The sequence below is a fragment of the Lampris incognitus genome, chromosome 16 (genome assembly GCF_029633865.1).
Source record: "Lampris incognitus isolate fLamInc1 chromosome 16, fLamInc1.hap2, whole genome shotgun sequence".
In the NCBI taxonomy this organism is placed as follows: domain Eukaryota; kingdom Metazoa; phylum Chordata; class Actinopteri; order Lampriformes; family Lampridae; genus Lampris; species Lampris incognitus.
In genome coordinates this window covers 31,324,225-31,350,350 of record NC_079226.1, presented here as the reverse complement: position 1 = coordinate 31,350,350, position 26,126 = coordinate 31,324,225, and the positions used below count along the sequence as shown (strand labels likewise).

The window sequence follows — 26,126 nt, the reverse complement described above, 5'->3', positions numbered from 1 at the left end:
TTTTCACTACGTTGTTTTCCTGTCTGAATAATCAGCAGGAGCAGCCTGTTGTCTGCTTTTATTGATGTCTGCGTGAGCCAAATGGGAACAAAACCAATTCCCTCAAACCCGTTCCCTCGAAAATGAGAGGCAGGCCACTCCATCTAGTTCTCCGAGTTGTTGAAAAGAGCGCTCATTAAAACAGTTTGGACGGATTTCCCTTTATTCAGAATAAATTGGTTTTGTTCCAACCTATTCTCGCTTCTCACTGACAAATGCTAAGAGGTGACCGCTACCAATTCATCCAGCAGAAAACACCAAGTTTATGAAAACGTTTTAAAGGGATTCAAAGTGAGATTTAGATTCAGTACGGGCCTCTCTAAATGCACTATTCTGTAGAACAAAACAGGTCTTTAATGACCTGTTTACTCTTTGTTTTACTCTGAATAGTTCATCTGAAGGAGTCGCCGCGGACGTCGGTCTGGCTGCTGCTGCTGCGGTACACGATGAATACTAACTCATTTGCACCCTGTGCTTTCTCTCTCGTAGCCTCGGAAGTGGCGGCGAGTATTTGTTCCAGTGTAAGGATGAGGTGAGTTTTATAACCACTCGGTAATACTGAGCCGCTAATGTCTCTCCCCGGCCTGGACGTGAGTTAATGTCCCAGACCTGCTCCTTCTGGAGAAATGATGGTGGATGTGTGTTAACAAATGAAAAGACAGCAGTTCTCATATGCATACATGTAAATAGTAAATACATTTATACATCGCTTCTAGTCTACCGACCACTCAAAGCACTTCACAGTGCAGGCATCACATCCACCCAGTCACACACTGATGGTGCAGGCTGCTGTGCAAGGCGCCAACCTGCTCATCAGGAGCATTTAGGGGTTCAGTGTCTTGCCCAAGGACACCTTGACACGCTCTCTGCAGGAGCCGGGGCTCAAACCAGCGACCTTCCGATTACTAGGCGACCCACTGTACCTCCTGAGCCATGCTGCCCCATTTATAGCATACATGTATACTTTACACACCTTTCCCCATTTTTTTTATTCTTAAAGAGTAACATCACCCCCCCCCCAGCTCCAGTATCAGTGGTGCGCCACCCATTTCTCATCTTTAGAAAATGCTCAGAAATAGGACATTTAGGGGCGTCTGGGTAGCGCAGTGGTCTATTCTGTTGCCTACCAACACGGGGATCGCCGGTTCAAATCCCCGTGTTACCTCTGGCTTGGTCGGGCATCCCTATAGACACAATTGGCCGTGTCTGCGGGTGGGAAGCCGGATGTGGGTATGTGTCCTGGTCGCTGCACTAGTGCCTCCTCTGATCAGTTTGGGCACCTGTTCGGGGGGGAGGGGGAACTGGGGGGGAATAGCGTGATCCGCCCACGCGCTACATCCCCCTGGTGAAACTCCTCACTGTCAGGTGAAAAGAAATGGCTGGCGACTCCACATGTATCAGAGGAGGCATGTGGTAGTCTGAAGTCCTCCCCGGATCGGCAGAGGGGGTGGAGCAGAGACAGGGACGGCTTGGAAGAGTGGGGTAATTGGCCGGATACAATTGGGGAGAAAAAGGGGGGGTAGGACATGGGGGGGGTCTTTTATGATGATATATGTGTGTGAAGTGTCTGTGGACAAAAGTACATGTGCAGCAGAGCTCAACCACTGCAGACACAATGTTGGCAGATTTATTACAGGAAGTTGGGATATTACCATATTTCATCCGGGACTAAAGTCTGGATGAGACAAAGCCATATGTTTCAGTTTTCACCTAAAAAGTCCTTTGTAAGTGTTTGTTATGCTTTAATTCTGGTTTGTCCTCTTTTTCACCACATAAGATGATTCAGCTTGCCAGTTCTGAGTATTTGTGTTTAACTTGGCGAGGTCATCTCATCGACCTTTTTAAACCGTTTTTATGACAAGGTTATATCCCCTACCAGCCAGGCTGGTTAAGATCCTCTGTGTAACTCGGGTTTGGGTCAGCAATAGGGAGTCCACATTTTAGTATGCAGATCTGCAGTAAAGCCCATGTGAGCTGCTTACATGCCCTTGAGAAAGACACTGACTCTCTACCAGTGCTATTGTACAGCTGACCCCGCGCCCAGAAATCCCCTCGAAACACCAGTGAATAAAAAACTCCCCTGCAGGAAACCGAGAACATCCATATATTGCATATATTTACTGAAGTATCTACTACTACTTTCGGGTGCTCCTGTTAGGGGTCGCCACAGTGGATCATCTGTTTCCATCTCATCCTGTCCTCTGCGTCTTCCTCTGTCACACCAGCCACCTGCATGTCCTCCCTCACCACATCCATAAACCTCCTCTTTGGCCTTCCTCTTTTCCTCATCCCTGGCAGCTCCATATTCAACATCCTTCTCCCAATATACCAGCATCTCTGCTCCACACATGTCCAAACTATCTCAATCTTGCCTCTCTTGCTTTGTCTCCAAACATCCAACCTGAACTGTCACTCTAATATACTCGTTCCTAATCCTGTCCTTCTTCGTCACTCCCAGTGAAAATCTTAGCATCTTCAACTCTGCCACCTCCAGCTCCACCTCCTGTCTTTTCATCAGTGCCACTGTCTCCAAACCATACAACATAGCTGGTCTCACTACCATCTTGTAAACCTTCCCTTTAACTCTTGCTGGTACCCTTCTGTTGCAAATCACTCCTGACATTCTTCTCCACCCACTCCACCCTGCCTGCACTCTCTTCTTCACCTCTCTCCCGCACTCCCCATTACTTTGGACAGTTGACCCCAAGTATTTAAACTCATCTGCCTTCGTCACCTGTACTCCTTGCATCCTCACCATTCCGCCGTCCTCCCTCTCATTCACACATAGGTACTCCGTCTTCATTCCTCTTCTCTCCAGTGCATACCTCCACCTCTCCAGGCTCCCCTCAATCTGCACCCTACTCTCGCTACAGATAATATAACATATAATTGATGAAATATATCAAACTAAAATGAGGTAATCCTTCTGGCCGGGAAGCATAGTTAGGTTGGTTAGTGAACCAGTTAACTGTAAGATTATCTCTTTTTTCCCTCACCTGCACGGAGTCATGTAACAATGTGACAACGACTGTCTCTACTAGCTTGTTTGCAGAGTTTCGTGTTAGGAACACATTGGAGTCCGGGAGGTGGAGATCTATTTGCAAGCCATTGCAAATCTTTTTTTTTTTTTTGCAGGACGATCTGCAGCGCTGGACGCAGGCCATGGAGAAGGCTGTTCAGCCTGTGGTAGCAGAGGGGACAGTGGGGCCCTCGGGGTCCAAAGCCCACAGCCTACCGCCCCCCTCCTCGTCCACCAGCCTGCCGGAGCCCAGCTCTGCCAAAAAGGACAAGGAGAAGAAATTCGGCCGCTTCGCTAAGAAAAAGTGAAGGGGAGAAGGGCAAAGCTGTCCGTCCATCGGGGTGCGCTGCCGAGGACGGAGGAAGTATTTTGCGTACCATCTGCAGTGAGCAGTCAGTCAGAGAGAGGTTTTTATCAATATAGATTTTTTTAACTTTACTTTGTGAGAATTATGATTGATGAGGTAGTGCTGTTTAGACTGAAGCCTGTATGTAAGCTAGTGTATTATTGCAAGGTTCACAGATCCCCCCCCCTTTTTAACGAATACCAAATTCAAAGCATTAATCAAAAGCACAGAATACTCCTTTCACACTCAACCAAAGAACATTTGTACAATTTTTTTTTCTCCTCCTTTTCCTTTTACCTTTTTTTCAAGCTTTGGTTTTGTCGGGCATGCTTTGTATGATATGTAGGCCTGTTATTAAAGCAGTGTGACTCAAGAGTACTTTTATTAATCTGCCTTAGAAAATGGTTGTGAACTGTAATACTGTGCTGTTTGAATCTGGAGCTCTACATAGAACCAAACTGTGTATGGCGGGCTGTGAACGGCTTTGCAGATGCTGTCTAGACTGGGAGGCGGGCAAACCACGGTGCAGCACTGTGCAGCGTGCACACGTCAAGTAAGACTGCAGGTACGCAAACTAAATGCTCTATGCACTATGACAGGAATATTATGTTGTCAAACTCGGGCAGATTCTGACTGTTGGGATATTCTCGCAGCGATGATTATTATGGATTGATGACTGATGAGCAGTATGTAACACCACACCTGAACAATACAGTCAGGTTTAAATATAGGTCTATCGTTTCTATATTTTTGAACTGAACTGTGGCAATATTTATTTCTGTGAACTTGAAATATATTCAACACTTGTGTAATGAAACTCAGATTTCATATATATATATATATATATATATATATGTATACACAGATGCATGAAGTGATGTGTTTTATGTTAGTTTGACATGGTGCTACGTTATATATTCTTAACCCTTCATCCAAGACCAACTTGACCTGCCTTATTTGTCTTCAACTTTGGCTCATAGTCACATGCATGCAAAAAAATGCAATTTTATTCTAAACTACTTGTTTCCACAGGCTAGAGTCGATTTGCAATTAAACTTTTAATTCTCTTTGAGTCTCAAATTACATCTCAATTTAGCATTATGGCACATTTGCAAAACATAAAAAATTTTAAGGCCTGGGCTATTTTAATATAAAGTTTTACGGTAGCCAGGCGAGCCAAAGTGGGCCAGCTAAAGCCTGACTGTTTTTTCAAACCACACCAATTGGACCAGACAAACGATTCTTGCAAGACAAAGGTCACACAGTTGCAGTATAAAGATGGAGGGACGTGTCTTTTTCTATGAATGTAAGGAAAGAGCTTTGACGGTGTAAGAGGATACACAGTGTTTAGTGGAATAACTGGTGAATCCAGGGAATTTCAGAGGAAAAGCCATTACTTCACCGCCAATGCAAATCGCCATATACACAAGAAATACAGAGTATGTACGTAAATTGGAGCTGCATTTATAGATGTTAATACGTGGTCCTGTTTCTTTTTTTCGTCTCCGACAAGTTTGCTCGCACACACCAACAAAACCCCACACTGCCTTTCTGCCTCGTGCCGCGGGCCCCGTCCCCGGAGCACAGTACCACTTAACTGATGCAACCTCATCTGAACTACTTACATCAGTGCTATAAAGATGAGTCAAAAACTGGTCACAAACACATTTTCAAAGTATTGTCTCCGCACCTTGCTCATCCCAGTCCACATTATTTTACAGCCAAGAACAAAAACGTCAAAGCCTGAATCCAGATCAGGTTTGACCTTCTTGTGGCCAAACAGGAGAAATGAGCTTCTGCACGGTTTCTCCTCGTTTTGACCTCAACTGGATTTGTGCCCCCATGAGTTTAAGTCTTCGGTATTTTTTTGATCCTTTTGTGAATGCAGCCGAAAATATGTGGCAGGACCCCGTGTGTCCAGCATTGGTTTTTTTCTGGTCATGATTTTAATTGATTGGTACAAAGCGTTTATCATTTCCTTATTGCAGACCTCCTGCCCACTCACCGTCCATCCACTTCCCTTATTTATACCTGTGGTCCTTCTTACCTGCCTTCTCTGTTATGTGGTTTTTATTGGCGTTTTCTAATCTCCAGCAATGTAATATGTCCAAAATGTCAACAGAAAATACATTTTGAGAGAATAAACTTTAAAATAATCTCATAAAACTTGACTTGCATGTCCGTTCTTAGCTTGATTGCATCATTCATTGTTTCTCCAAGAAAAGATGTATGTTCACTGGTGTGTCCGGGTGGCCTATTCTGTTGCCTACCAACACGGGGATCGCCGGTTCAAATCCCTGCGTTACATCTGGCTTGGTCGGGCGTCCCTACAGACACAACTGGCCGTGTGTCTGCGGGTGGGAAGCCGGATGTGGGCATATTTCCTGGTCTTTGCTCTAGCACCTCCTCTGGTCAGTCGGGGCACCTGTCCAGGGGAGAGAGAGGGAACTGGGGGGAATAGCGTGATCCTCCCATGCGCTACGTCCCCCTCCCCCAGTGAAACTCTTCACTGTAAGGTGAAAAGAAGCGGCTGGCGACTCCACATGTATCGTAGGAGGCATGTGGTAGTCTGCAGCCCTTCCCGGATCGCCAGAGGGGGTGGAGCAGAAACCGGGACGGCTTGGAAGAGTGGGGTAATTGGGCAAGTACAATTGGGGGGAAAAGGGGGGCAAATCCCCCCCCAAAAAAGGTGCAAGTTCAATATCGGCCCCATCATCTGCTTTTGTGGTTTTCAGTCCAACACAGCACCAAAAGTCAACTCTGAATGAAGGTTTCTCTCATTCGTTAAAAACAATGGTGTCACGAAAATTGAATTCGGAAGATATTTATTAAGTATAAACAGTTACATTTTCCAAACAGGATGCCTGAAATACAGGCGGGCGTGAAATAAAAGGCACAAACAAAAAACTGATTTCACAGCTTTTCCACTATTTCTGCAATAACGTGAGTCAATAAACCCGATGTGTAACAAATGTGGTAATTCACTTTGCAATGGCTTTAGAGCTACAATTCCAACTCAAAAATCAATGTTTTGTTTTGTTTTTTGCTGTCATGTGTTGACATCAATACCTGCAGACCAACAACATTCCAAACATGAGTTCTGCTTAATCCCAGCCTTGCCCAAAAGTGGGTAACCGGAGAGTCAGTGGTCTGTCTGTGGAGCTCCTGAGAGCAGAATCTGAGATCAGAACGCGACTTTTCGCTGCTCTGGTGTAGTCCTACTACATGAGGACAAACAAGCTAGTTTAGGGGAGGTTAGATGTGTCAACACATTCAAACTAAGCAGAAATTATGTATTTACAATCTAATAGCTGTTGGTAACACAACGAGCAAAACAGCGTCTTTACAGAGAAGCAACCCAGGGCGAGTTTAATTAGATCACAACTGACAAGCAGCACGAAGCTGAAGACCACCACTTGGAGCCACGCGGGTTCAACAAGTTGTTTTCAGCCTTTACAGACTTAATAGGCGTTCGACTGAGGCAGAAAAACAAAAATCAACATTTCCCTTTAAAAAAAAGAAAAAAGAAATAAACTAGAAGATGCATGAGATGTGTTGCAGCATATTGTGTTACCTCATCATTATCCAATTTTCCACAGCAGACCTCAACAAAGCCATCCCAGTACTTCATCACGTTGCTAAATTTATCCATAACTAACAAAATTTACATTATTTATTTTACGCGTCTCGCCGCCAGTTATATCCAGCTTGGCGGCAGTTTCGCCAAGCAAATTACGCTTTGCATCACCAGATACAAACGTTTTGCTTCAGCTGTTGTGTGAAATGTGTCTATTTACAGAACGCAGGAAAGAGGAAGCTTCTGACACAGCGGCTGTTACAACACAACCATGAGCCCTCTACACGGCAAACACGTCCTACTGTTTCCTGTTTCACAATGCCGTCGTTTCCTGCAGACCTTTAGTCCCTGGCCCGGTATGAAATATGCCGTTCTGTCAGCTGAAAAGCTGTTTTTTTGCACATCAAATATTACGATACGAGAACTGACCAGGACAGCCCGAGTTTACAGCTACAAATAAGATGTGTGTCCGTCTAAAGCGAACAGGCTTTTGCAGACTTAAGCAACTCCCAGACTTGATCACATAATTTTTCCATACATTTCCACACCCATGCAAGAACTCCTGCAAAGAATAGCACACTGCCCCTGTTACCATAAACCTCCATTAACTACCAAGGTGGTAAAAAGAAGAACAAGGTTAGATAAATAAACTGACTGCAGGCTGTAGAAAGCCACGGAGAAAGAAGTATGTACACCAACGTCACAGATGGACCAAAAAAATACACCTGATATAAGAAACGATGAGGCAGTGAACTACAGCATTTGATCCAGCAGTGACCAAGGAAAATCTAAATACAGTAACTTTCTATTTTGTCATGTACCCAGCGGTACGTTTTTTCCTTTCACACTCATTTATTAAGAATCAAACAGGTTGCCTGTGCCAACAAAAAGTCCCTTATTCTGACATGTTTTTCCACACATGAATGCAAATGGATGCTATAGATTAGTTTCAAAAGGCACCTCTCGGATCAATACTTTTTTTTTACTTGCAAATGGGAATAATTTGTATATTCTCCATCATCAAGAAAATAAACAAATTCCAGTATATTCCTTTAAAATTGCTTTTACACTGGGTTAGGTGCTTTGCTGACTGGCTCAAACATTTTACATCTGAAACGGCATAAATGACATGGGAAAAAAGTGCTTAAGAAAATCTAACTTTATTCACAAGTCATTTCTGCTTAATATGAATAATTAAATAAGCATATCTCATATTAAAATGGGATACAATAACATTAATTACAGGAGGGTCCAATTACATCCCATTGCTCTGTGACTTAACTGGAAGTGGCCACAACGAGACCCGGGTCAATTACAGGCAAATTGCAAATGAGTGTTAAAGTGTATATATGTCCAAAAAAAGGCTAATCTGTATGAGTCAGCAACTTAATCCACACATATATACCAGACAAGAGTGTGAGACACTGCACTAAGGAATGTCATGTTCTGAACCACTCCAATGTCACAAATGTTATCAAAATGTTCGACGAATAAGCCGAGAGCAACAAGGAGGACCAAAAACAATGAGAAAAAGAAGCAGAATTCAACCATTTCTTTCCCTGTAAATGCTGCGATAATAAAATGACCCGCATATGTATTTGGTATCAAACAACAGCCATAGGCAGTCAGTCACCTCCTCTTCAGGTCAGCACCCGACACTTCTGTTGCTTCTCAGTGTCCAACGTCATTACGAACAGACATGTCAAAGAATAGATGGCAGACAAGTGATGGTGTCGATCTGTGAAAGGTGTAGGTTTGTGTCTATACGTATGTCTTGATATGTGTTCTGGCTACATATGAATGCAGAAAAGACTAGCTTGCAAATATGTATTGTGTGTGTGTGTGTGAGAGAGAGTGAGTGAGTGAGAGAGAGAGAGAGACCGCGTCATGGAAGAGGCTTGATGAGGGTTAACGGTTGAAGCTTATTGAAGCAGGTCTTGTCTTCTAGTTGATGAGCTTGTTGGCTCTCTGGTTTGCATCATCGATGCGCACTTTGTTCATGTCCGCCTGGAAAACATAGGATAGTTTAACGGAAGGGCAACATCCATATCTATCTACCCCTCTATCCCAAGGTCAGAACTGACTGTCCTTCAGTTGATATACATGAGACAGAGATTGAATATGGACTGGGCGGGGGCAAAATAAAGTAAGGTCACAGAATCCAGAAATAAATAGACTTCTTGAAAACCTTATCTTAGCAGTTTAGTTTTCTGAATGGAAAGGCATCCGTTTTTCAAGGGCAAAACTGTTTTTGGGAGACTAGATACAACTGATGCTAAAACAACTAATTACAGTAAGTTTTTCAAGCTGCAGGAAAGTGTATGACAAAGTGTAAAATGAGTCTAATGGCATCAATATATGGAGCCCAGGTGTGATTAGGGCCAAAAAAACAAAATTCACACAACACTATTAAAGAGCACATGCAGTCAAAAAACTGATTTCACAGCTTTTCCACTGTATTTCCGCGATAACGTGAGTCAAGAAACACGATGTGTAACAAATGTGGTCATTAACTTTGCAATGGTTTTACATTAACAATTCCAACTCAAAAATCAACGTTTTTTTTTTTTTTTGCTGTCATGTCTTGACATCAAGACCTGCAGACCAACAACATTCCAAACATGAGTTCTGCTGAATCCCAGCCTTGCCCAAACAAGGTCCAGAGTGGGTAAGAGGAGAGTCAGCAGTCTGTCTCTGGAACTTCTGACAGCAGAGTACCAAGGGCAAGTCTCTGAGATCATAACGTGACTTCTCACTGCTCTGGTGGTGTAGTCCTTGCCAATTCAGTCTCAGAGCAGTGTGTAAATAACACAACTTGAAAAGATCATGTGATGTACGACGACTGCAGGTGCTCTTAAATGTTGCATGTCAAAAAAAAATAAAAAATCATACTGTTCCATGCATGCTTTCATTCAAAGTGCTGCGCCGCACAGACGATGCACATAGTATGTTTAGCATGTGGAGCAGACCCGTTTCTAGCAGTATTAGAAAAAGAAAGCCATTTTATTTTGTCATTGTATTCTTACAACAAATGACCTTAAAAAAAACCCCAAAAAAAACCATACAAACTTCACATAGAAAGGACCAGGGACAGCCTGGGGTTTGAACCCAGGACCTTCTTGCTGTGAGGCAACAGTGCTAACCACGCCCCCAATAATTTAACACCAACCCTCAAGGCCAAACATCCATACCACAGTGACATTCTATGGATTGCCTACCTTGTCTATGATGCGGTCAATCTGCTTGTTCTGCTTGTCTATCTCGCCGCCCATGTCGAGGGCCATGTTCTTTAGGTTACCAATAATGCCGCCCACTGCCTCCAGGTTCTCCTCCATCTCATCTTCCCGGGCATCATTGGTTACCCTGTACCACCGACATAAATGCCAGTGAGGTCTGGTTTCCTTGTGGCTCAACCAGATTAGTGGATGTAACAGATGGTCCCTGAACCTAACAATGTCCTGAATTCAAATCTCGCTCAGGACACGTGTTCCATCCCCTCTCTTAACCCTTTCCACTAACTTTCTAATGGCTATCTAAAGAAAACGGCAAAAAAAAGAGCTCTGCACATTCATGAGGGGAGCATTAACCTCTGTCATGTGAGCATTAACAAACACTAAACATATGCAGTCTTGAAAGATGCAAGTTCTTCAAGAGAAAGTTTAAAACAAACAAATGGGCTGAGGGAACTGGCTGAGCCCTGCATTTAGTGGTCATAGCTCATTATAAAGAACCCTTTTCAAGGGTTTTGACTGACTCAAAGTAACTTTTTCTTTTTTACATTACTACCAGTTAATGTCCTTCTGGTGACCTTGTGGCCAATACATTTCAAACAACCAGTGAGATATTCAGTGATGGTTAGTGGGAGCGGAGGCCACCTTTTGATGTAGGGCCCCGAAGGTGCCGAGGCGGTCATCTGGGCTTGGCCATTGCGGACCCCCGAGGGCTGTCTGGAGACCACAGCCCCGCCCTCACCCTGTATGTTACCAGTGTCCACTCCTCCAATCCCCCAGGTACGCCTGTACTTCGAGTCGTGCTCTATGGACGTCACTCTGCAGGGAGAGAGAACCCAGGTAATCAGAAGAAACCAGGAAATGAGGGCGTATAAGATTAAAGCTTCTCACTACTAGGCTACTACAGACACGACTACACTAGAACTGTTATTACTACTGGTATTCAGCCTATGCATGCTTCACAAAATATTTTTCCCCCCATACCTGATTTTTTGGTAATCATCATAGAATCCTCTCCTCCATTGTGAAAGCATTAGGGGAAAAGTTTTATGTTTAGAATTGTGTACAAGTTATTGTTTGATAGGTAGGGCCCTATGATTTCTGCAACATGGAAAACAGATAGAATGACTGAATGGAGACATGAAAATGGATTTCAGATATAAACACTTAAGTGTGGGGAATTTTGAGATTTGAGGGTAATATTTACTTTGTTTGTGAACATATTAGGAATCTAAAGTCATTTGTATTAAGACCATCTTGCATAAACCTTGTTGCACTTCTTGTTCCTTTATGCATGCGAGTGTAAGCGTCCAAGCATGCTTACATCAGTAAATGCACGAGGGCAAGAATCAACTAACCAATTAAGAACCAGCCATTTATCTTCAGCATTTGTGTTATTTTACAAACTTTCTTAAGAGCAAAATGGGTAAAAAGACATAAACCTAAAAAAACAACAACAACCTAAAATAGGAAAATATAAATAGAATTTGGGAAAAACAAAACAGATTTAATATGGTCCAAACTATGACAGGGTGAGATTAAGTGTGGCTATACACCAATCAGCCAAAACATTAAAACCAGTGTCAGGTAAAGAGTATAACATTTATTATTTTGTTACAATGGCACCTGTCAAGGGGTGGGATATTAGGCAGCACATGAACAATCAGTTCTTGAAGTTGATGTGTTGGAAGCAGGAAAAATGGGCAAGCATAAGGACATGAACGACTTTGACAAGGGCCAAATTGTGATGGCTAGATGACTGGGTCAGAGTGTCTCCAAAATGGCAGGTCTTCTGGGATGTTCCTGGTCTGCAGTGGTCAGTGGTTCAAGGAAGGACAACCGGTGAACGAGTGACAGGGTCATGGGCACCCAAGGCTCAAAGATGTGTGTGGGGAGCGAAGGCTAAACAGTTTGGTCCAATCCCACAGAAGAGCTACTGTAGTTCAAACTGATGAAAAAGTTAATGTTGGCTTATGATAGACAGGTGTCAGAACACACAGTAGATCACAGCTTGCTGCGTATGGGGCTGTGTAGCCGCAGACCGGTCAGAGTGCCCATGATGACCCCTGTCCATCGCCAAAAGCACCTACAATGGGCATCAGAACTGGACCATGAAGCAATGGAAGAAGGTGACCTGGGTCTAATGAATCACATTTTCTTTTACATCATGTGGACGGCTGGGTACGTGTGTGTTGTTTAGCTGAGGAAGAGATGTCACCAGGATGCACTATGGGAAGGAGACAGGCCGGCAGAGGGAGCGTTATGCTCAATCGTCTGCTGGGAAACCTTGGGTCTTGGCATTCATGTGGATGTTACTTTGACATGTTCCACCTACTTCTCATTGTTGCAGACCAAGTCCACCCCTTCATGGCAACGGTATTCACTGATGACAGTGGCCTTGTTCAGTAGAATAACGCACCCTGCCACACTGGAAAAACTGTTGAGGAATGGTTTGAGGAATATGACAGACTCAATACAATTGAGCATCTGTGGGATATGCTGGAAAAACAAGTCCGATCCACGAAGGCTCCACCTCGCAACTTATGCCGGGATCAGACTACACAATAATTTTGTCTTTGAGGATAGTCAGCATGTCAGATTAGAAAATAATGGTGCCATAAATTCCTGCCATGTCTTGGCTGGAAGACTTGCAACACTACATGTATGACCCCTACCAACCATTGCATGCACTTTCTTTCATGATCTTTTGCAAGTTCATAGGTCATCGGGGAGGATGGTCAGGAAATTGTCAATCATGGCTACAGAAGTGCTGTGTGTGATGTTGGCGGTCTTGTATTCCGAAAAGAAAAAGATGAGGAAAAAAAAACAAAAACAACAACAAATGTGGATGTTGTTGTAGCAAGTGCTACTGGGGAATGATAACCTAGCATCGCTTAACCAGCTACTCACTGGGTTGCTGAGGTGCCTCCGCCATTTCTCACCAACATTTATCTTTTTTACAATACAATGCAAACAACTTTATTAATTCTGCTAGGGGCAATTTGTTTGGAGAAGTTTGTGAACACAAAACACAGTGACATGCAATAACACAAACAATAAATAATAACATCCCAGGGAGCTAAATGTGGAATAAATTCTTTTTTGGCTCTGTCATGGGCCTCCCTCGAAGAAATGTCAAGGGGTATTGTTGCAACTGCTCAATCAACCTTTCCTGGGTTCCATCGTTCCACCTGACAGAAGTAATAGCAGCATCCCTCTTTCTCTTTGCCATGTTTATATATGTGCACCAGAGACCACTTTGTCATCATACTGGTCAATGTCAAAGAACACGTCAGAGTTGTCAGACTAGGCAGGAAAACACAAAAAATTCTGACATGCAAGACTTTTCCTTGGGGTGTCCCAGACCTCAAATCGCTGTTCTTTGATTATGTCACATTACATGGGGTAAAGATGCCCATTCATCTTACCCGACGTTCATAATCGGGCCCCGGCGCTGGAAATTTGTCGGCGATGACAAAACTGACTGATTTCTGTTCTTGCTGCTGCTTTTTTTCTACTGTTTGTATACCCCACTATAATAGGTTCTGTTTATATATATATATATGTATGTATGAAACCAGTTCAATTGGACATTTTGTATATATAACAATGTTTTGTATGCAACACTGGCTAACAAAAAAAAACCAATAAAAAGATGAAAAGAAAATCGGGCTGAATTCGTGTAGTCTGATCCCGGCCTTACAGGACTTGAAGGATCTGCCACTAATATTTTGGTGCCAGGTACCACAGGACACCTTCAGAAGTCTTATGGAGTCCATGCCTCGATGGGTCAGCGCTGTTTTGGTGACACGAGGGGGACCTACACAGTATTAGGCAGGTGGTTTTAATGTTTTGCTTGATTGGTGTAAATCACTCACTGAATTCCCTGAGCAGTGCCCCTGTTGTGTTAATAACACAGGGATGATATCCTGTATGCACACTCATACGCGCCATGGTTCTTTGTTTGAGCTGAGTTGAGTCATAAAGGATTTTTATGAATAAGCATGTTAGAGATATGAATTATGCTGGCAAGGCATCTTGCAGCTCATCAGTTCGTTCTCGGTTAGTACAAAATTAACTCTACTGGAATTAATATAGATTTGAAATCTAATTGAGCGGGTGGAATTGGTATTATAGCACCAGTGCATGCATTTTGCAAATGTTAACTGAAATATGTGGAAGCTCTGCATGCTGTCCTTGCATCCTGTAATGTTTGATTACGTAGTCATTGTACCCTCTCCATTTTAAACTGGACCACAGTGAGGCCAAATGGAAATATCTGTTGTGTGGTCAAAAAAAGTTATGACTTTTGTGTTTCTGTTTGTCTATTCTGTGTAATGAATTGCAGAGGTGTGTGTGTATAGTGCTCAGTCTGTGACCAATATGGTGTACTCAGTTGGAAAAAGCTGGACTTGTTTTATAAAATCTTAACATTGTTAAAACCAGTTTGCTCTAGCATTAGGAATGTCAAGCAGGGCAGAAGAAAAACCCTCCAATTGAAAATTATATATTCTGTAAAAACTGGAAAAAAATCATGAGTAGAAATAATAGCCTTCAACAGGGTTAAAGATGCAACAAGCAAGGCTACCTAGTGATTAGACACAATGTCCAACTGAGGGACCTGGATCTGAGGTCCCCCTTTTTGGGAAAGCATCTGAGCATGCGGAGGTGTCTGTGGGCAAGTACTGCCCAATGGGGGCTCAAAAGATAGGGGCGGTTACCTGTCACAGGGGCAGACGCAGAGGCCACAGCATTTAGAGAGGTCGGTCAGGTTTTTCTCAGCCTCCCTCATGTCCTTGTTGATCTGGTCCATGCCCTCCTCCACATGATTCAGTGTCTCTGAAAATGCAAATCAATAATCAGCATGACAAAGGTATCTGCTTCAGCAAGGCCTGTGGTATTAGTACTGCGTTCCTACCTCCTTGCTCGCCCAACATCACCATTGTGTTGGCGCCTGTTTGTTTGCTCTGGGAACACAAGAGCATAACAAATTCAGAACAAAGGAGACGATTATGCATTATTAGACTTTTGTTTAGTAAAAGACAGAAAAAACTAGCCTGCAGATGATTCAGAGATAAATTGGAGGTGCTTTTAAGAAATTGAAAAAACAAAAACAAATTGATAAAAACAAAATCTTTCATAAAAGCTATTAAGAGTTGCTAGGAAATAAATGATGATGGATAGTTAACTTATAGTTAAGCTATATGGTCATTCTGAACCTAAGTTTCAATTAACACAATTTTTCCATTTCATGCGCCAGGAATTGCACCGTTTCATTAATCTTCAGTCTAGTTTTGACACTAGGAAACTAACTCTCCTTTACACAAAAGGAACACCAATTTAATTTTCCTTTTCCACCCTTTGAGCATATTTAAAAAGGAATTTCATCAATTTTATAATAACTACAAACCTCTGCATCATGAGAGAATTATTTGTAGGGCTATTATACGTTGTATGAATAATTCATTTCTGACCAAGCTTACAATTCTTATCTATATAATGAAAGGTACTGGATTGCCAGCCAGGTAAGAGCGACCGCTGACTACGCTGACTCATGCATCACGATCTTAACAATGACACTACATGTAAGGTGACAGTGTTATGATGCAGAATCAGATTGAGCTGGGATAAAGTCAAAGCCTCACCTCCTCTGCCATCTGCAGCATCCTCCTTGTGCTCTCCAGTGACTGGGGGGAGGGGGGAAGGAACCACAGGTTTAAATAATGAGGAGCGCTAAGGAGACTTCTGAGACACCAACACTCGCAGTGAGGGATTGAGACAGACAGAAACAAAGGGAAAGCGAGAGAAGAGAAGAGAGAGGTGCAGGGTAAATAAAGAGAAAGGTTGGCGGACAGACAGGACGATGACAGAGGAAAAACTAGACAGATGTGAGGAGTCGGAACTTAAAAAAAAGGAAAGGTTAGAGAGCAAGAGAGAAGGAAAGAGATGTGAAATTAAAATGAAGCACATACACATACATTTACAATAAAAAAACTCATTTTGGAAACCATCACGATGGACACAGCTAAATCAATACTCAGCTTCAGAGAGCTATACATCCTCACTGGGCTGTGACACTTCAGCGAGTCTGTCCAGCTATGATTACGACTGCCATTTGGAAGCGAGTTCTGAGAGTTGTGTATCTTCACATTTGGCCTGAAAATTGTGGTTTTGCATCTCCTGTGGCTGTATTCACTTACCTTGGTTTTTGTTTTACTTTTATCCTCCACTCTCTTAACACCGCATGTCTGAGCATTGTGATGAGGCTGCATCCGTTTTATGTAGAGTCCTGATCCTAATTTGAATCATGACTACTTTTTTTTTTTTTTTTTTTTGGCTTTCCCCCTTTTTTCTCCCCAGTTATACATGGCCAGTTACCCGACTCTTCTGAGCTGTCCTGGTTGCTGCTCCACCCCCTCGCCCCCTTCAGGGAGGGCTGTAGACTACCACATGCCTCCTCTGATACATGTGGAGTCAGCAGCCGCTTCTTTTCACCTGACAGTGAGGAGTTTTGCCAGAAGGACGTAGCGCGTGGGAGGATCACGCTATTTCTCTCCCCCAGTTCCCCCTCCCCCCTGAAGAGGCGCCCCCACCAACCAGAGGAGGCGCTAGTGCAGCAACCGGGACACATACCCACATCTGGCTTCCCACCCACAGACACGGCCAATTGTGTCTGTAGGGATGCCCGACTAAGCTGCGGGTAACACGGGGATTCGAACCGGAGATCCCCGTGTTGGTAGGCAACGGAATAGACCGCTACGCTACCCGGACGTGAATCATGACTACTTCTATATCTGGTTTTCAAGTCCCGTAAAATAAAAATTCATGGTTGTGACTAGACTTGTTACAATGGATGACACTAACTCAACACTGCCGATACGGGAATGTTAACACGAAGTGAAAAAGCATTTTATGGCTCCAGCACAGATATTTGTGACTAGGTTAAATGAGTAAGTGTGTGCAACAATGCATCAAACGTGCTTATCACAATACAATGTTAGATTTGGTGTCAGTGCACAGGCACGTCGGGCCGTTTGCTGGTATCAAAATAAAAATAAACACAATATTAGAGTCACGTGACCAGAGGTTTTACCATAGTTCCACACTCGAAAATATTCAACACGATAGTAGAGGATTTGTAATACACAATATGGAAGGCCAGTGACCCCCCCCTACCTCCAGTGGTGAAAGACGGTAATACCAGTACAATAGTACAGCAAACTAGCTCCACTATCGTAAAAATAGTACTACTGTGACAGGTCTAACCGCTGCCCGTAAGTTAGAAATTACTACACCTTGGCCAATACTGAAATTAAATCATTCATTTAAAAATTGATACGATTGTATAAATTAAACTCATCTCACTATGGAATTTTATTTTCCAATGAAAATTAAATTGCATAACAATAAGGATTAAAAAGGTCTTATTGACACGATAAACATCAACTCCTTTCCGGAGAATATTATTCCAAAAACATAGTTTACATTTTGAAAGACTGATGCTGCTGATGGAATCACAGTGTTGGAGAGGAAAGCTTATTCCCTGCACTTGACACTGCGCTGTTATACTCTGCATGCTGATCAGGGTGTTGTGTTTTCAGGCAGTTAATAGTGAAGAACTTGTTTGGCAAGATATCTCCTCTTCCATAATTTGGCCTAACAGCTTTTCCAAACAGCCACTTTCTTGTGCTTATTAGAAACTGAAATAACCTTATACAGAGAGATACGCGGCACAGCGTTTGATGTAGAAGCGGCTGAGGAAATAAAATGGAAAAACGGTACAAGTCACATTAAAGCAACATGTGTAAAACAGTAGCCTAAGTTGCAAGCCTATCTGTGACATTGGCATTGTCTTGCTGTGTCTAAACGCTTGCTGATCAGTTGACAAAGTCAAGTCAGGCTGACAGCTTTAACAGTCAGACACAAAGACAGGTGTGCATGCGTGCATAACTAAAGCACATGCGAGCAAGAATAACACACATGGACAGGTAGAAAAGTGCACATACACTAAGGGGTGTGGAAAGCTCTCGATTCTAAGATGCACTGCGATGCAGACAATTCTGCATCGATGCAGTGACAGAAGATAAATCGCACAAAATTATAGCCTACTAACGTTGATTGTTGATTTTCTGATCAGATACCGTTGTAGTTCCCACCACAAATGATGCTGACTAGCGATCCGGCAGCGTTATACCCAAACCAAAGTCTTTGGGTTCTTGGGGTGGGGGGGGGTATGGTAGCAAAGCTGAAACTTAACATGGAAGGGCACCACCAGGAGCGGAGCCTGTGGCTTAATTTGACTCAACACAGGGAAACTCACCTGACCCAGACACAGAAAGAACTGACAGATTGATAGCTCTGTCTCAATTCTGTGGGTGGTGGTGCATGGCTGTTCTTAGTTGGAGGAGTGATTTGTCTGGTTAATTCCAATAATGAACGAGATTCCGGCATCCTAACTAGTTATGCGGCTGCGTTGGCATCCAACTTCTTAGAGGGACAAAGTGGTGTTCAGCCATGCGAGATTGAGCAAAAACAGGTCTGTGATGCCCTTAGTCCAGGGCTGCAAGCGCACCACACTGAGCAGATCAGCATTTGTCTCTGCCGATCCCCAATCCTCATCATGAGCGGGGTTCAGCGGGTTACCTGCGCCTCTCGGCAAAGTTTGTGATGTTTGTCACATTCAGGAAGTGCCCTGTCTTGGAGCTGCTAATGTGAAAACATTATTTTTGTAGATAACAGCACACTTGTAATGCATTGCAGAAGGATTTAAGTTTGTTTTTGTAATGTTTATGCACCGAGGTGGGTCACACAGACACTGGTATTGAAACGATGCAGCTTTGTATATTATAGACTGTTGTAGTCTGATCTTTAAAGCATTTTCTAAATAAAAAGGGAATTCACATTTATCTGACTGCTTGTATTAACTGATGAAAAAGCAGCCATGTAAAGTAATATAGAAAATTGAGGGTGCAATACATTGAGGTGCATCATGCAATCGAATCGTTGACAGGTGAATTGTAATCGCATCATGAGGCCAGTGAAGATTCACACCTCTAACACACACAGACACAAAGCAGAAAGGGTTGACAACAGGGTGTAATACAGTCAGTTAAGGTGAGTGAGCCTTGTTGCCTCTATTAATAGCAAGCTGTGTCAGGAGAGGTGGATGGCAGAAGACGAGTGCAAAAGGAGTGAGGTACGGGAACGATTCAGGGAGTTATTCCATTGTCAGCATCCCTAATGAACTGTAAAAACTAGAGCGAGCAGGGACAGATTTCTCATTCCCTCCGTGTTATGTTTGTTCTGAATATATTAGGCAGCAGAGAGAGAGAGAGAGAGCTAGAGAGCGAGAGAGACACCACGGTGGATAGCGGGAAGTGCTGAGCTTAACCAAGCTTCTGTCGGCTTAGCCGGAACATTGCCCGGATGGATAAACAGTACATAATGTCTAATAAATTCCTGGAGTTTGGCTAATTAAGCCCCAAAGCTGTCATGGCAGCCAAGTTTCCAGAATCATGTACTGCTGTGAAACTTTTGAGATATACAATAGGGTAGTTTTTTAAAAAAATATTAAAATCATAATATGTTGTATAATTTCTGAACACAGTTTGGGAAGGCTATATTGAATCTCAGGCTAAATTAAGGATGCTAGCAGGTTCCAGTGCACTAACTGTAAGGCTTTTTCAAACATTTTAATGCCGCTTAGGATGGAATTTTGACGAATTTTACCACAGTTCTAAACAGGAAGAGTACAACTACAACTATCTGAATACAGGTCTTAAACTGGGAATCCTGGCTAGAAAATTGGTGCAAAGTGAAGAGAATTTTTTTAAGGCCTATGAGGCTGCATTAAAATTATTTTTTTAACTGACTGAGATCTTTTGAGGCCCTGATTTGAGAGAACTATATTCAAGACGGTTTCCAGACTTCCTTAATGCCTGTGGACAACTTGATGTACATCACAACAGCATTGTGAAGTGCTTATCCACCAGAGAGCCTCTTTTATAAGTGGTTACCCAAAGCCGTAGTGCAGAGTAGCATTAGTAGAGGGACCTCCTACACCCAGCACAACAGCAAGGCATCGGTCACCCAGGCAGCAGCAAGGAGAAAGAAAAAGAAAGAAAGATAAAGACAAAGACAAAGGGGAAAGAGAATCACTGGTTAAAATACTGACAGAAAGATCGATAAACAGAAGGAAAAAAGAAAAGACAAGACAGTCAGGATTAGTACAGTCAGAAATTACAGGAACTTCAGGTATACAAACTGAAAACTCGGCTGGGGTAAAACAGAATAAGTCTGCTTTCCGGCATTTAAATCAGGCAGTCATCACAGGAAGCCCTTTAGTGCTGATTAAACAATTATCTACTCGATTCTAACGAAGCTTAGATATAGCTGAAAGCATTCGAAATGTGATAACCACAGAGGGATAAAAGGCTAAATTAGCCCTAAAATTGTTATACACTTCCTGTAAATGGATAGCTTAATAATTGGATCTAATGAATCTATTACCACCCCAGCCCCCCAACCACTATATTACACCACTTCCTTAATACCATATTGCGTATGAGGGCAAATATAACAACTGCAGATTTTTCAACTAAGAAAAACATCTTGTACTTATTGCCGCATAATTAGAGCTACAATGAAAGTGCCAATTATTTTTAGATGAGAACTTCAGCTCAGTATCATTAGTGCTTTGCATTTATGAGAACATATTATTTTGACAAAGATTATCAATTAGGATTAGTGTGCTCACACACTTGAGGAGCTGCGTTTTCTCAATTGCTAATGTGAGAGAGGGAGAGAGACAGATGGACAGGTTTTCTTTTTTCTCCCTTTTTCTCCCCAGTTGTTCAATTGGCAAGTACCCCACTCTTCCAAGCCATCCCGGTCGCTGCCCCAACCCCTCTGCCAATCCGGGGAGGGCTGCAGACTACCACATGCATCCTTCGATACATGTGGAGTCGCTAGCCGCTTCTTTTCACCTGACAGTCAGGAGCGTCACCAGGGGGACGTAGCGCGTGGGAGGATCACACTATTCCCCTCAGTTCCCCCTCCCCTCCGAACAGGCGCCCCAACCGACCAGAGGAAGCACTAGTGCAGCGACCACGACATATACCCACATCCGGCTTCCCACCCGTAGACACGGTCAATTGTGTCTGTAGGGACGCCTGGCCAAGCCGGAAGTAACGCAGGGATTTGAACCGCTGATTCCCGTGTTGGTAGGCAACGGAATAGACCACCATGCTACCTGGATGCCCCCTTGATGGACAGGTTAAGTGTGTGTGTGTGTGTGTGTGTGTGTGTGTGTGTGTGTGTGTGTGTGTGTGTGTGTGTGTGTGTGTAAGTCTAACAGTACCTCGTCAGTCACTTGATTAGCTTTTATGGTGATATCTTCTACTGTCATGTCTGCCATGTTGTTGCCGTCCTGTCTAGCTCCTCCAGTGGCACCAAGCTCGATATTCTGAGGCCTTTGGAGAGGGACAGAGAGGCAAAGATCAAATCACTGACATCACACAAGTGGAAAACTTTGTGACTTAAAGCTGACATTTTTAGATCAGAGATGAAGAAGTTATATAATTTAAGTTTTTCTTTTTCAAAACCTTGTTATTCACGTTCAAAAGCTTGGATGCAGGCCTCATAAGCAAAACCATAAGAGAAGGGGGGGGGGTAAAGAGGGCTGCTGGACAAAGAGCAAATTCCATTAACTTGAACGTAATAAGAGTCTGGTGGAAATCTTCCTTTTTACTCTTAAAAATGGCTTTCTTTGACTTGAACAAAATTATAGGCAAACTCATACCACAGCACATTAGCATGCCGTGGCACATCAGCTAACAAGCATCGCTGTGGGCCACTTGCCAACCTTGTAATCTTACACACTGAGGATGTGATTAATACTATAGAATCTGATAGCACGGATGGAACACGTATGTACTGCCACCGCATAAGGAGAGGGGGAAAAAGAAAGATGCAAAATTTAAACACATCAAGTTTGTTTCCCGCCCCTAGAGAAATTTTAGGAACCTAAACACATGTAACTGGAACTGCTAGTCAGGGAAACAAATTCATCAGTAGACAAAGAAGCAGGTTTTTTGGGGGTTTTTTTGAAGGTAGTTTTTGTTGGCAGAGGGAATAGTAATAGTGTTGCTTGCAGAATTTATGCAAACAATGAGGGCGCAGTGATATGGCTGCAATAAGGAAACGGGCCATAGATTATACACTGGTTGATGGTAAACATGTCTGTGAATGTTCTCATTCATCCAGGTCATGGTTATCCAAAGGAGTTGAATCAAGTGCAACTGGACTTGGTATATATCCGTGAAGATGTTTCGCCTCTCATCCAAGAGGCTTCCTCAGTTCGTGCCTTTCTGACTAGACCAAGCTAGTCTGACTGGCTGGTGATGAGACTCAGAATTTATCCTCTAGGAGTCGTTGTCAGAGCTATTGATATGCGTGGCTCTTTGTGATCCGATGTTTACCAACGCCCGTCGATGGTAAAGGTGACCATACTATGGCCGGGCAGTGAATTTTGATTTCAACCAATCAAAATGTTTCAACTCTCGATATGCTAAGTTTCTGATTAATTACTGTAGTGTTTCCCCTTGACTTTTTTTCAGGTGGGATGGTGGCTCCCTAAAGCTAAAGGTGCTGTGGGGAACAAGTTATTTATTTATTCATTTTCCATTTGCAGGACAGGGGGTGGCCCGTCCTGCCAAAACAATGGTAGGGGAAACAATGAATTGTGGAAACGTAATGATTATTTGTGAAGCCTCCGTGCTAACTGAATATGTAAATCATTAAAAATGGTAGGCCATTTTCTATAATGTTCATACAGACTAGACATAGGCTCCATTTTACAGATAAAAGTCTTCAACAGACAGTCTGTGTGTGTGTGTGTGTGTGTGTGTGTATCATACATTTATGAAGTTTACTTGCACTGTCAAACTCCTAATATGGTTATCACTAGTTTAGTCAGACATTATAACATATAGAGCAAAGTAAAAATTGGTTATTTCCCTCAATATGTCAGAGATTACATTTTTAATGCAGCACTTCATTCAGCACACAGCCAATAATCTACCAGAGCATCTTGAGCACGCACCACAACCATATATCACAGGTACAGTGGATTATGGTCATTGTAGTCAACTATCACACTTTCAGGGCTTGCCAATATTTGATCATTGTCTTCAGCAAATTAACACTGCACTTGGATTAAGTGCCAGTTTATCAAACTGTATCACAGCAACTGAAAAATAAGATGCACTTATGTGGCTCTTTACATACATGGACAGGCCCTCTAAAATATGGGGAACACTGACGCAACACTTAAGCCAAATGGTGTGTTATAATTTAGTCAAGGTCCAATGTTAGTTTTATGATGCTGACCTAAAGCCTGCATGGTGGCAGGGGAGAAATCTTTGTCAGCGCTTTGCTCATGCATAAAACCAGGAGCATTTACATTCAGACAGGCTTTGTAGCAAGTAGCAACACGACATCAAGCTTTTCATAAGCAAAGAGGTAAATTAATCTGTGTTGTAGTCCAAATAATATCACATTGTGCAGTGCAGAGTAAGTTAACCATAAGAAAGAAAAAAAAAGGTCTGGTCTTTATTCAGAATCTAAGCTACAAATTATCAACATTCAGGAAACACAGATTTGTCATTCTTTCCTCTCCTCCCTGTCCTGCTTTACTCTCCTCTGTTGAAGTAACATTTTCCTGTTTTTGCTATAACCTCTGAACTCCAAGTTCCCTTTCAAACCCAGAGAAACTGACCTTCCTGAAAGAAAATCTGGGGAAATGGATGGATAGCAGACAGCTGAGAGGATTTAATGCTGTTGACTCTGCGGTTTTTATTGGCTCACACAGACTACACTGCTTTTCCCTGACAGATCATTGGCCTTGGTCAGCAGTTGAAGTGAGCTTACAACTCAAACAGAGGATCAGGATTACTGCTCCATTAAAACGTCAGTGTCGATACAATACCCAGAGGGGAGGAACACGAAAATACTTATAGATCAATTATTTGCACCCATACTATAGACCTTAGTAGGCCTCTTAGTCGAGCCAAACATGGATTTAACCTCATATGGCCCAGATAAGTCAATTCAGTTTTATTTGCATAGCCCAATATCACAAATTACAAAGACGGAATCGAGTAATGAAACTATCATACTTGAGTTACATATGGTTAAAAGTATGATTAATTCCCCTTAGCAAACTGAGCCTACCATCAGTAAGCATTAACGTGAGACCCCGTTTCACACAACACACACACACACACACACACACACACACACACACACACACACACACACACGAAAAAAGCGTCTGACCACTATTAAATGACCCTTACATACCCATTCATGTTGTCTTGAAAGTTGCTCCTTCAGTGTCTAAATCATGTCTTAAAAACAGCGTCACATATTTCCTGTCCTTCAACTCAAACCTGTTCCTCCACCTCTGGCTGCAAAAACTGACGTCTTTCCGTTTCTTTATTTACCCCCCCCCCCCCCAACCCCCAATTCCTTTTACGCAGGTACAACTGGGGCTGTTTCTTATCAAGCTTATAAAAATGACAATTAAGTCATTATTCACCATGGGGACACTGAAAAAAGAGCAGCTTGCCTGGTTGCGATACCGTGAACCGTGTAAATCCATCATGCTGACCACTGACATAGATATAGAAAAAAGTTGATTTTGTTTTCTTCCAAAACCTTTCTCAATGAAGCTAAACCGAAATGTAAATCACATTCAACGTGAAATGGCTTCGCAGACGGTGTATTGCGACCAACACGTTTCATTTAAAGGGAATATGAGCCGCACACCTAGTATCGATTAGCTCACTGGGCACTAGATGTTACTGAGGAAAACTTTTTCAGTCAACTAAACCAGCGAGGTTAGTATCTGCGCTGGGCTAATCGAGAAACTTTATCAACGGTCAACCATCAACACGGAGAACAAACTCGAAATGGCACATTCAAAGTTTTCAAGTAACGACCGAGGTACGGAAGAAGCGCTAAATTAACATGAGATTAAAAAAAAGGTCATATTTTAAATAAAAAGCACACGTAATACTCCTTACATTGTCCGACGAGTCGCTGCGGTACTGCCGAAGTTAAGTTAGCGCAGGGCAGGATCCGGGCTAACTACCGTGCTAGCGTGCTAGTTAGCCAGTTCCGCTTTCTTTCCCCGAACAAGTTACCCTTCAAAACAAAACCGTCGTGTGGAAACGAAGACGGAGACGGAGACAGAGGGAGAATCTTATCTGAGGTAGACAATACTTACAGTATACCTTTCCTTGTTTAAAAAAGCCCGTCGGGGATTTCTTCTTCACGGTATGTAAACTTTGCAGCGTCAACGTAGAATTCCTTCACTCTCTCGGACGGTCTGTCATATGACTCCGCGGGGGGGGGGCAGATACTGCCCGTTTTGCCCATTTTGCCCACATGGGTGCAGCATTTACCCTTCGCGCACAACCCGCATTCATTTTCGTGAGGATGCCCCGTTGGCTGTTACTGTGACACGCGCTGGAATTTTAGCCGTTGTTGAATCTGCTGCGTAACTCCCCCCAAGTTTTAAGGTTAAAGCCCGCAAAAGGCAAAGGCGCAGGGCGTCGGGCCAGCGGCTGCATCGGCTGAAGACAAGATGTCAGAGGAACAGACGTTTTTCCTAACTGCAGTTGAGATATTTGTTCCCCCGCCGGTCACCCACTGCGAAATACCTACAAGGCGAACATCTCAGAGCGGCTCCATGGTTCACAGGGGGTTTGCTCCACAGCTGCCCTCACAGAACTGCCCACAGTGCCCGGTGGCCATCTTTCTCTGCCCATGTATCTTTTATAGCGTCTACATAGCATGAATTATTCAGTTTATAACGCAGCATCCATCTGGACCCCTGCGCGCGCGCGCGCG

At 43.1% G+C, this 26,126-nt stretch overlaps 2 protein-coding genes across 4 annotated transcripts in view; one reads left to right on the top strand and one right to left on the bottom strand.

The window, feature by feature from the left end:
* sptb (spectrin, beta, erythrocytic) overlaps positions 1-5,560 on the top strand; it is a 63,684-nt gene extending 58,124 nt beyond the window's left edge. Inside the window, exons 36-37 of the mRNA XM_056295538.1 lie at positions 529-571; positions 3,175-5,560. Of these exons, the coding sequence (XP_056151513.1) occupies positions 529-571; positions 3,175-3,366 (235 nt within the window). The 3' untranslated portion in view covers positions 3,367-5,560. The remainder of the gene's footprint in view (positions 1-528; positions 572-3,174) is intronic.
* A 652-nt stretch (positions 5,561-6,212) lies between these two features.
* On the bottom strand, positions 6,213-25,623 carry LOC130126181 (synaptosomal-associated protein 23-like). 3 transcript variants are annotated; one of them, XM_056295571.1, is made up of 8 exons: positions 25,501-25,623; positions 21,571-21,682; positions 15,857-15,898; positions 15,130-15,178; positions 14,933-15,050; positions 10,857-11,030; positions 10,200-10,344; positions 6,213-8,988 (listed from the first exon to the last, which is right to left on the bottom strand). In XM_056295571.1, the coding sequence occupies exons 2-8, from the start codon at positions 21,625-21,627 to the stop codon at positions 8,926-8,928; spliced, it is 648 nt and encodes a 215-aa protein (XP_056151546.1). In that variant the 5' UTR covers positions 21,628-21,682; positions 25,501-25,623; the 3' UTR covers positions 6,213-8,925. The 3 variants fall into 3 exon arrangements, with proteins under 3 accessions (XP_056151546.1, XP_056151545.1, XP_056151544.1); XM_056295570.1 differs by lacking the exon at positions 25,501-25,623 and adding an exon at positions 25,298-25,423; XM_056295569.1 differs by lacking the exon at positions 25,501-25,623 and adding an exon at positions 24,573-24,622.
* Positions 25,624-26,126: the final 503 nt, after the last annotated feature.

Bases quoted from the DNA above. Each gene is read 5' to 3' on its own strand.
- LOC130126181 (XM_056295569.1), bottom strand. The intron at 15,899-21,570 runs GTACTGTTAGAC...CCCTCCCCCCAG, and splicing joins CTAATCAAGTGACTGACGAG to TCACTGGAGAGCACAAGGAG. The intron at 8,989-10,199 runs GTAGGCAATCCA...TATGTTTTCCAG, and splicing joins TTGACCGCATCATAGACAAG to GCGGACATGAACAAAGTGCG.